Source organism: Muscardinus avellanarius (assembly GCF_963383645.1).
Source record: "Muscardinus avellanarius genome assembly, chromosome: 15".
Lineage (NCBI taxonomy): Eukaryota > Metazoa > Chordata > Mammalia > Rodentia > Gliridae > Muscardinus > Muscardinus avellanarius.
The window spans coordinates 32,659,230-32,671,256 of record NC_137801.1 but is presented as its reverse complement, the minus strand read 5'-3'; the positions used below and the strand labels follow the sequence as shown (position 1 = coordinate 32,671,256).

Genomic DNA, 12,027 nt, shown 5'->3' with positions numbered 1-12,027 from the left:
TCTTTTTGCTACTGCAGATTATACCCAGGGGCATTCAACCACCAAACTACATGTCCAGCTCTTTTTTTTATTTTGAAACGGGCATGTACCACCACACCCAGCCTTCTCTATATTCTTTATGATTCAGAATCTGACTATAAAAATGTTTTAAATTATTCAAAATTTATGGATATATAATACATTTCTTTGCTGCTACTTAAGGTATTTTTAAGGTTATAAAAGTTTGTTTGTTTGTTTGTTTGTTTGTTTGTTTCTTTATTGGTAGTACTAGGGGTGGAATCCAGGGAATTTTCTATTTCCCAGCTATACTCCCAGGCCTATTTTATACTTTATTTGGAAACAGGGTCTCACTAAGTTGCTGAGAGCCTTACTAAGTAGCTGAGGCTGGCTTTGAACCTGTGTGATCCTCCCATCTCAGCCTCCCAAGAGCTGGGATTACAAGCGTGGGCCACCATGCCCGGCTCAAGTTATAAAAATTTAAATTGCTCTTCCTGGTACATTATCCTGTTCTTGTTTTTATTTTTAGTCCTTTGAGTATAAAAATTTTATTTATGTACTTATTTATTTTGTGTGTGTGGTACTGGACCTCTGCGATCCTCCTATCTCAGCCTTCTAAGTGCTGGGATTACAAGCATGCATCACCACACCTGGCTATAAAATTTTATAACATAAGCATGCTAAACTATTCTAAATGCTTGGGGGGGGTTCTTAAAATATTTAGAGTAAAACTGATGTAGTTATTTTTCTACATTTGTAAGGGTAGAAGTTTAAAATTTGTTTCCCGGTAGAGAAATACAAGTAGCAACTGCTAAAACGTTCCTAGTATATACTATTACGAGTTAGTGATTTGGGGGATTGGAAAATATTTTTTAAGTTCCAAAATTTAACCTAATTTTTTATAAAACTTGATTGTTAATTTAAAATTTTTTAAACTGCTATATTTTAGCCAGGCATGGTGGTGCACACTTGTAGTCCCAGCATTTGGGAGGCTGAGACAGGAGGATTGTGGTTCATGGACAGCCTCAGTAAGGCCCTTTGCAACACAATGAGACACTTTCAAAATAAAGAATAAAAAAAATAGGGCTGAGGGTATAGCTCAGAGGTAGAATGCCCTGGCTTCCATCCCCAGTATTGCAAATAAATAAACTTGTATTTCACTTAATTAATTTCTAATTATTAATAAGCAGTTGCAGAACTGCAATTAAATATTTCTTTCTGGGGAACTATACTTTTCTTTTTGAGTAAGCATGCTGTAAACAAACGTGACACAAGGAACAAGCCGATAGCTTTTCTGGTGATCTTCATTCCCTGAAGTACACAATGCCAATCAAAGTCTGGGTAAAGCACTTTTTTTTATTGTATTAGCAGTTACTTCTGATAATTGTTGTCTTTATATCAGTTTTAGCTTTTGAATAGAATATTCTACTTAGTTTTACTTCTAATTATTATAACACTTAAATTTTTAAATTTATAGAACTCTGCCAGAGTAAAATATATTGAAATTTAAAATTTTACTTTTTAAAAAGTTAATTAAAATTTTTTCTAGTAATTTTTTGCATGTAGTGTGTGTAGGGGGTGGTACTGCGATTGAACCCAGCATATTCTACTTCCATGTTACACCCCCAGGCCTTTTTTTTTTTTTTTATAGTACTGAGAATGGAACCCTGGAGCATTCCGCCTCCAAGCTACACCCCTAGCCCTATTTTATATTCTTTATTTTTAAACAGAGTCTCACTAAATTGCAGAAGGCCTCACTAAGTAGCTGAGGCTGCCCACGAACCAAGATCCTCCTGTCTCAGCCTCTCATATACTAGGATCACACACTTGCAGCACCACGCCCAGGTCAGACCTTTTATTTTATTTTGGAACAGAGTCTGCTAGGTTGCTGAGAGTCTCCTAAGTGCTGAGGCTGTCCTCAGATCCTCCTCCCAGCCTCCCAATTACTGGCATTACTGGCGTGCACACCTGGCTCCCAGTAATTTCTCGAGAAACAAAACACCTGTGCTGGATTTAGAAGGGGTGTGTGTGTGTGTGTGTGTGTGTGTGTGTGTGTGTGTGTGTTTTACTGGGGATTGAACCCTGAGGCATTCTACCTCTGAGCTATACCCGCAGCCCTGTTTTTTATGAAACAGGGTCTCACTAATTTGCAGAGGGCCTCACTAAGTAGTTGGAGAGACCCATAAATCGCAGTCCTCCTGTCTTGGCCTCCCAAGTGCTGGGATTATAAGCATGTGCCACTATGGCCCAGCTTTGCCTAACTTTTTTACCATTTTTCTTTTCACTATTCTTTTGAAACTTAATTGAATATGTCATAAATTTGTTACTTGTATAACCAGAATACCACCTTGAGTTTTCTGTAAAGCCTGTTTATGGAACTTATCACTGGCGATACAGAATGTACTTTTAAGAGACCATCTATGAACCTATAAAAATGGAAGCATTTATTGTCAAGACCCCTTTCCAGCTGAAGTGGACTTTGAGTTTTTCCTACAGTGATAGCAGATCCCGTCACCATTTGTCTTAAAAAATGTTGTTGGTCTACTTTTCTCTCAACTTTCTGCAGCCTCCCAGAAGAAAAAAGGGATTTTGGGTTTGGTTAGTGGTTAATAGGTGTTTTATTGGAGAACAAACAGTACAAATTGAGGCTTACACTGAAACAAAGGCTAAAATTAATTTGCACATTTCTATTATATAGAGTTATAAATGACATTGTATAAAATACATGAGAAAATTTAATTACTAATGATATGACATCACAGACATCTTTTAAGTTATTATAAGTTGTCAGACATTGTCATAAAAAACAAGAGAAACTTGTGTAACCTTGCTTAATTCAGACTTAACTGTGGCATCAGCCAACTTGATTCCTTGAGTGTTTTAACAATAATTTACAAAACAAAGATAGATAGATCTCTAGTGTTAGGAGAGATGTCCACGCCCTCACTTTAAAGACAAAAACTCAAGGCCCATGAAGGTTATATAATTTGCTAGAAACTATATAATAAGTTAATTGCAAAAGGAGGTTTAGAAATTTGGTCCCTTGACACAACATTACTTTCCACCATGTAACAATAACTCATATAAAGTGTATTTTTAATTATCATACTGTGGTATAACTTTTTTACTTATAGGCAGTGAATAATAAAAATAAAGAGAATTGCTTGGTTTGAATTGCTAATAATGTAAATGCTTTCTGGGCAAATGCAGGTTTGTCGAGTAAATTTTTTTCCTGATTGAAATAGGTAATAGATAAGTTCCAACTATAGATAAACCGCTATTGTAATGTATGGGTTTTTATGTGTACTTGGATATTGCTTGTCATTTAATTTTTGGACAAAATCTAGTCATTAGTCAATTGGTGTAGCTTGTTCTATAAAAGGAAAGGTCTCTGGAAATTTTTTAATCTGGTGAATTGGAAAGTGGATAGTTTGCATAAAGGACTGCAACCGGATCTTATGCAGAATCTAGTTTGTAGCTTTTCTCTCAGTCCCAGTGTTACCAGACATACATCAGAACTTTGAGATTCACCCCAAATGCTGGGGGAAAGACTATCCAATTGGGTGGGTCATTCTAAGCCTGACTATAGTATGAGGAGTCCATTTCCTTACCGAGAGTAAGCAAACAAAGCAATGTGCATAAAGGAAAGGAGAAAGGAAGTTCACTTCAGAGCCGTTGTAGGGAGTAACATACAAATTAATTATTAAGACCTAAAACAATATGGGTAGAGAAAAGGTTGGTGGTAATATATCTAGTACATTCATCTATTTTATAAAAATTAGATGACTTTCAGGTAAATGAGGTTAATGATTCAGAGCTAACATTCTATGGAAAATAAAAGCTTTTTATATTGAAGTGTGGGAAAAGGGTGTTTCCCTTGTGTAATGAACTTCTTTTATAGAAAATAAAGTATTTACTGTTATTTTATGTATTCATATGTAAAATGCTCAAAAATCTTAAGTAGATTTTTTGTTTGTTTCTTATGTAAGCTCATTTTGAGTGTCTTAACATTTTTGTAATCTTTTTGAACATTTTTTGATCTATAGGGCAGTGGTGGTCTATTTTTAAACTCTCTGATTTTTTTTTGAGTGTTTGTGCGTCAGCATAGCGCCTGTTTCCTTTCTTAAGGAATTCAAGAGTGATTGTTTATAAATCTTGTAGAGGAGCTTATTGTTTCTTCTGGCTTTTAAATGGCTGTATTAAAGGGAGTATCATCACATGAACAGACATCCTGGTTAACAGTGTTTCACTGTGGTGGGTGGGGGAGGGGTGTTCTTCACAGACGTAGTTTTTAATGTAATAAATATTTCATAAATCACACTGACCTTGCCAAAATGTCAAGTGTCAATCAAAGTAGGAACAAAAGAGGAATTGAATTTATTACCTCAAATTGAACATGCTATGTTCTGTAGGAATATTCTAAATTCATAGGATTTTGAAGAATTGTACAGTAAAGTAACAAAAAGTGGTTTATAATGAGAAAGACAGGACAACTGTCTCCCTCAATATAAAACCAGCAGAAAATAATAACTGTAGCTTATGTTTGAAATAACCTGGACCTGTGCCAGGGAGTTCAGGGTTATGTTGGCAGGTATTTGTAATAGGGGCTTATCTTAAGAGGGGAAGCAGAAAAGTTCACGAACATGGTAGAAATCTCAGTGCAGGGTGTGAGAGTCAAGGAGAAGACTAAGGTAAGAGGCATAAAAAAACTGCATAATAAGCTCTTTTGTTGCTCATAGTGAAATCTGTTAGGGAGTCACATTTGAGAAAGAAGTTTGTGGAATTACCGCCATAAGCAAGCAATGTGCAGAAAAAGAAGGGAAATACCAAGATAGGCTATTTTTCAATTTTTCTCTATGGCTATCTGTTCACACTTATATTTAAAGCCAAATGCAGCCAAGCTTTTCCATTTTTGTGTGTTCACCTTCCATCTGTTTCTGAAACATCATTGTAAAATCAACGCAAATTACTGCTGCCCTAGAACCAACCAGCAGGACACCTTAGCTTTTACCAGTGCCTGATAAGTGGAAGTAGATATTTTGTTTACTTAGAGATTTAAATAACCTTGTCTGTATATTCAAATATCAAATTATTTTAGACTTTTACTCATCAATAAGGTCTCTACTGCTTAATGTTGCGGTCACTGAAATGGAGAAATCCATGACTAGAAATAAAAGTAGCTTCTGGAATACATGGGCTTTTCTGCATAAAATTTCAAATATAGATACGTCCTTTCAATATAAGTTTTTCATTCACTAGCAATTTTTCATTATTTTAGGGTAAAAATAGAGTTTATATTAATACAAGGCTAGGAATATAGGTACCTATCCTTGAAGATACTTTTTGAAAGTATTTAAATTTTTGCTAGTTTTCTTGGTTTATTTTTTTGTTTCCAGTGTTGTTTTTTGTTTCTTTCTGGCAAGACTATTCTTACTTCTGATCAAGTAAAAACAGTTTAAACTCGAATCACCTTAGAACCTGCTGCAGCAGTGATGGTTTGGGGAACATTTGTTTCACTGCCAGCTCCGAGAGCTCCTTTTCTGAATACAGTGTACAGCCTCTGCTTCAGAATCACAATTAGACTGCCCAGTTTTCAGGGACTTTTTGGTGTCTTGAACCAAGATTAGCTGTTAGAGCTACATTCTGAATTAATAATTTATGCACATTTTCATAGTGAATATATAATTAACTATCTTTATTTTTAATTTTTATTTTTTGCGGTACTGAGAATGGAACCCAGGGGCATTCTACCTTCGAGCGTTACCCCCAGCCCAATTTTTTTTCTTTATTGTGAGACAGGGTCTCACTGAGTTGCATAGGGCCTCACTAAATAGTAGCTGAGGCTGTCCTCGAACTGCGATCCTACTGTCTTAGCCTCTCAAATGCTGGGATTACAAGCGTGCGCCACGATGCTCAGCTTACTCTGTATCTTTAGATATCACGGCTGGGGAGCTTTGGGGGATCCTTTAGTCCAGTGAGGTTATAAGATATGATAGAAAAGAGCACCAAGTCAGGAGTCACGTAGTCTAGGTTCTGGTTCTATTCTGCCACTATCCTATAGCTAAGTCTGAGTTATTCTCTCACCTGCCCTCCTCAACTACAGAAGTCATATGGAATAAATTAGGTAAAGCTCTTTAGGAATGTTACAAAATAGCCATCAGGAATTACGGTGATCCCGTTTGACTGATGAGACACTGAGGTACATCATGACCTTCTCAGCATTATCAATTACTAAAGTACTTAAGTACTTTATAATGCCTTAAGATGAAGTCTTTTAAAATTGCTGGGCTTAAGAAGATGAAAAGTCTGTTTTATATATAATAGTTTACCTTTAAAAGTAGCTCTGGTTTGCTTACAACATAACTTTAGCTCATGTAAAGCTTGCTTTTATTCTGTTTTCAACTTAAAAGTGCCTTTGATACCCTACAACCTTTCAGGTGACATTTGAGAAGATACAGATCTGGGTGTTGCTTTTAGATCTTTAGACTAAAATAAACTTTTCTTTTTACGGTGTGGGAGCCCCTAAACTTGGAGCACAGCTCAGGGATACGTGGAGATGTGTACTGAGGAAATGGGCTCTCTCCACCAGTGACAGCTCAGGGTCCCTACTGCGGCAGCCTCACCTTACAAATAGAGTGCAGGACAGGAAGAAGTCTTGGAAGGACTGTGATGAAACCGATAAAAATCTCTGTTTTAAAATCTTGTACAGCCTTCTGTTTTAAAATCTTTTCTTCTGGATGAGACATTAGTCTTTAACTGAGGATCTCTGTAACTGAAGACACAATAAAATACCAACAGAAAGGAAATTATTAAAGGATTATATGTATTTAAACTACTTTTATCAGTAACTCACTCTAGCCCTAGAAGGCATAAAGCTAAAGGAAAATAGAGCATTTAAAACCAATGTATTGTTATTCTGTAAGTTTTTTTTTTCTTTTTTCTTTTTTTTTTTTCTTTTTGCAGTACTGGGGATGGAACCCAGGGGCAGTCTACCTTGAGCTACACCCCCAGCCCTATTTTTTATTCTTTATTTTGAAACAGGGTTTCACTAAATTGCAGAGGGCCTCACTAAGTAGCTGGTGCTGTCCATGCACCAAGATCCTCCTGTCTCAGCCTCCCAAGTACTGGGATTACAAGTGTGCGCCACCACACCCGGCCTGTAAATTTTTCCTTAACTTATTCAAGTATTATAATTTTAAGCTCAAGGCTATCTCAGTCTGTTATCAGTCCATTATCTTTTTACCACATAGATCAGTAGATTAGAAATCTGTTTCTGTTTTGTGATAAACCCATAAATTTGCAAAGATAAAAAGTTACGTTATAAACATTTTATTTTAAAGACTAAATTTAGGGTGGCTCTTAATTAAATAGAATCAGCTTAAATAGAAATTTTTCAAGTATATTCTAATTTTGCTAAATCCTATGCTAATAAAAGATAATATACCTTTACATTTTGATCCACAATGTGTAGCCTAACAAAATTAAAGGCATTTGCCTACTCTAGGTGAATTTACCAATAAATGAGAGTTTACTAGTACATGATATAAATAGGAGAATGCTCCCAAAAAGACTCAAGTTAATATACTTTCCCCTCCTTTTTAAAACCCTTATAGTAAGTGTGGACAGTGGTAAAATATAAATTATAGACATAGAACTATTTCCCCCAGTATGGGAAGGTATCTTCCCCCTCTTTATGCAGAAGATGATGACCCAGATCTCCTGTGCTAATGATGGTACCCTTTCTCCACAACTTGGGAGAATACTGTCAAGTAGGAATGATGTTGGCCAGGCCTGGGAATGTGGTCTCCATGGGCCTCCTGTTTTATTTCATGGAGATGTAAATGAAGAGTAGGTTCTTTCATGGAAAAGGTTGGAGAGTCCTGTTCTTAGGACTTAACTCTTATTGTGACTACCTGAAATAAAAGGAATTAAAAGTAGGGAACAAACTGGGCGTGGTAGCACACACTCATAATCCCAGTATTTGGAAGGCTAAGACAGGAGGATCCAGGTTCGCAGTCAGCCTCAGCTACTTAGTGAGGTCCTCCACAACTCATGAGACCCTGTTTCAAAATAAAGAATAAAAAAAAAGGGCTGGGGTTGTAGCTTGAGATAGAATGCCCCCGAATTTAATCCCCAGTACTACCAAAAAAAAAAAAAGAAAAGAAAGAATAAAAATAAGGCTATGGGGTATAGTTCAAAGGTAGAATGCCCCTGGGTTCAATCCCCAGTGCCATTAAAAAAAAAGGGGGGGGGAGGAACAGGACCAAAACAACAATTGACACAATGCTTGTACATATAAGTGTGTGTGTGTGTGTGTGTGTGTGTGTGTGTGTGTGTGTGTGTGTGTTTGTGGTTAGTTACTGGGGATGGAACCTAGGGGCTTTCTACCTCCAGGCTACACTTCCAGACCTATTTGATATTTTATTTGGAAACAGGGTCTCACTAAGTTCCTGAGAGCCTCACTAAGTAGCAGAGGCTGACTGAACTTGTGAGATCCTCCTATCTCAGCCTCCCAAGTACTGGGATTACAAGCTACCACGCCCAGCCATTTAATAATTTTAATAGCTTGGAAGTATTTGTAAGCATTTTCCAGCAGTTTTTTTTTCTTTTCTTTTCTTGCAGTAACGGGGATGGAACCCAGGGGCATTCTACATCTGAGCTACACTCCCAGCACTATTTTTTATTCTTTATTTTGAAACAGGATCTCACTAAGTAGCTGAGGCTAGCCAAGAACCGATGATCCTCCTTTCTCAGCCTCTCAATTACTGGGATTACAAGCATGTGCCACCACGTCAAGCTATTTTCCAACAGTTCTAAGTAAGGCCATTCTAAGTAAGGCTTCTTGGCAATTAAAATAATTTATAAAAATTTAGCATAATATACTACTTTATATGATCCAATTTCTAGTTATATCCTCTAACATGATTTAAAGGCGTCTGGACAACTTGTGGTTATAGCTTCAGACTGCCCCCCCCTCCCAGGGAAACAAGACAACTGGTGATGCTCTGAGATCCTGGCAGCAGGTGGGAGTCTGGTTCAGTGCTCTGCTTTTGCCTTTCTTCCTTATGAATTCCTGTGGTCAACGATGAGTTTAAAATTAGCTGGTCAGAGTATACAAAGGGCAAGATGTAAAATTTGATACCAGTATTTTTACCACTGATTTAAGAAGCACTAAAGCTAGGGGTACATTACAAAGCCCAAGCATTCTGTGTGTTAAAAACATTTGGAGACTTTTTAATTGACTTTGATCTCTTGAAAATGTAAATAGTTTTGATCATTCTGAATTAAAAATTTTAATAAGATATTTTTCTTTTTCTTCTTAGATCCCAATTTTGTTCGGACATTTCTTACAACATACAGATCCTTTTGCAAACCTCAAGAACTACTGAGTCTTATAATAGAAAGGTCTGTCATTTTTATATGTGTAAGCTTCTTATTTTTTTAGAGAGATTGAGCAAAGATCTAACACATTACTCAGAAATATGTTGGATGAGCTTTAAATTTCAGTTCATAAGTACTTTTAAAATAAATGAAGCCATTTACTTTACAGTAACATGTTAACTTTGATTATTAAATGCAGAACTAAACTAAGAGGGTTTTTTTTTTAACATGGCAACATAGTATTTGAAGCTTCAGATTTATAGAGTTACTCAAATTTAAACAAGTATATAGAAATGTATAATTTAAATTCTAGAAATTCAATAGTTGATAATATAGAAATTCTAAACAAAAGTTTTGAAATATACCACATATTGGGTAAAATAGCAGTGAGTAAGCAAATACTATAATCAAACAAAGTGGTTTGTTTTTGGTTTTGGTTTTTTTTTTTTTTTTTGGTGATACTGACACTGGGGATAGAACCCTTCTACCTCTGGGCTACACTCCCAGACCTATTTTTTTATATATTTGTTTGTTTGTTTTTTGTGGTACTGGGGTTCCTGGGAGCCCTTCTACCTCCGGGCTACACTCCCAGACCTATTTTTTGTAATTTTATTTGGAAACAGGGTCTCTTAAGCCAGCACGGCTGGCTTCGAACCCTCCTGTCTCCGCCTCCCACGCGTGGGAATTACAAGCGTTTGCCACCGTGTCCAGCAAGGAAAGTGTTTTTAACTCCAAAGAGCAGCCGACTTTTCAAAGATTGGTTGTGCTTAAAAAATATGTTTCCAATTAGCTTAACCTATATTGGCAAATATTAACTTGCTTTTAAAAATACTATTAACCTTTACATTATAGAAGCCTCACTGGTTTTCACAGATGTATATTTCTTTTGTAATTTTAATAGTATTTTCTTGATTATGCTGACTAGTGAGAAGTTCTGTGGATTTCTATTTGTGTAATTTGATCTGATTAATATTTTCATTAGTTCTTTGTGTTTTATGTTAGGTTTGAAATTCCAGAGCCTGAGCCAACAGAAGCTGATCGCATAGCTATAGAGAATGGAGATCAACCTTTAAGTGCAGAACTAAAAAGGTTTAGAAAAGAGTACATACAGCCTGTACAACTGCGGTAAGTATTAAATAAGTGACTGAAGTAAGCACGCCATTACCAAACTTTTGTTTCAATTTGAAAAATATAAGGGCCTATCACAAGCAAGGAGGAGGTAACAAGGAAAATGCATGAATTAAATAAGAGCAGTTATGCCGGGCGTGGTGGCGCACACTTGTAATCCCAGTGTTGGGGAGGTAAAGAGAAAAAAAAATAGGGCAGGGGGTGTTTAGCTCTGAGGTAGAATGTCCCTCCCAGAACCACAAAAGATAAACAAACCCAAAAGACCAGTTATCAGAAATTATTGTATAAGACTTAACATAGAATTTTGAAAGTTTTCAGCCATTGATAAGAGTATTTAATTTGGCACTCTGTTTTCATTTGTACATTTCTTGTGGTAAACATGTTGGAGTTCCCATGTAATTCAATTCTGTGTTAATGCCACAGAGTATTAAATGTTTGTCGGCACTGGGTAGAGCACCACTTTTATGATTTTGAAAGAGATGCCGATCTTCTGCAACGAATGGAGGAGTTTATTGGAACAGTAAGAGGTATGTGGTGTTTTTTTCTAGGTGCCTAATTTTATATGTAATAAAAGTACTAATATAGTACTGTCCATTGAAGTTTTGTTCAGTATTCTTAAGGGAGTGTGTGTGTGTGTGTGTGTGTGTGTGTGTGTGTGTGTGTGTGTTTCTGGTGATTGAACCCAGAGCTTCATGCATGCTAGGCAAGCTCTTTACCACTGAACTACATCCCTAAAACATGTTAATAATAATGCCAACACAACCATTTGAAAAAGTTAAAATTTTTTTTATCAAACGACCTTTAGACCTCCAAATTGCTCAGTATCACCCTCCTGACTCAAATGTATTTCACTTAGTGAATCAACTTACTGATTATTTAGGACTGGTTAGAGAAAATCTCAGTTAAGCTAGGTTACTTATCTAAAAGTGTGTGTACCTCAGGACATGTAGAAACTGATGAGCCTCTGTAGCACCACTGACGGAGATCCCAGGGGCCACAGTTAGGGGATAGCAGGAATCTGAGCGGCAGCAGAGGGCATTCTACTGAAAGCCCATTTTATCACCACCACAGACCTGATACTACTTTTGAGTTACATCCCCAGCCCTATATTTTATTATTTTATTTTGAAACAGGGTCTCACTGAGCTGCCAAGGGCCTAAGTAGCTGAGGCTGGTTGCAAACTGTGATCCTTCTATCTCATCCTCCGGAGTACCGGGATTACAAGCATGCACTACCATGCCTGGCTACACGGATTCTTTGGACTTCACTTTCTTTATCAGAAACATTAGGAGCTAGATTTGATGATCTCAAGGTTCCCCTTCTAGTTTTAAAACTACTCTGATTGAATGGCTTCAAGGACATCCTTAACTAACTTATTTTAATATGTGTTTGTTTGTTTATTATGGTACTAGGAATTGAATCCAGGAACCTTCTACCTCGAAGCTTTACTTCCACCTTTATGTTTTGTTTTGTTTTTTGCTTTTTTGTTTGTTTGTTTTTTGAAACAGGTTCTCACTAAAT

The 12,027-nt window shown here is 36.6% G+C and overlaps 1 protein-coding gene across 2 annotated transcripts in view; it reads left to right on the top strand.

The window, feature by feature from the left end:
• Positions 1-12,027, top strand: part of SOS1 (SOS Ras/Rac guanine nucleotide exchange factor 1) — a gene marked incomplete at both ends in the record, with an annotated part of 118,765 nt that overhangs the window by 78,017 nt on the left and 28,721 nt on the right. For both annotated transcript variants that reach the window (XM_080711183.1, XM_080711182.1), the window contains 3 exons: positions 9,321-9,402; positions 10,381-10,503; positions 10,930-11,033. In XM_080711183.1, coding sequence (XP_080567309.1) covers positions 9,321-9,402; positions 10,381-10,503; positions 10,930-11,033 — 309 coding nt within the window. The remainder of the gene's footprint in view (positions 1-9,320; positions 9,403-10,380; positions 10,504-10,929; positions 11,034-12,027) is intronic.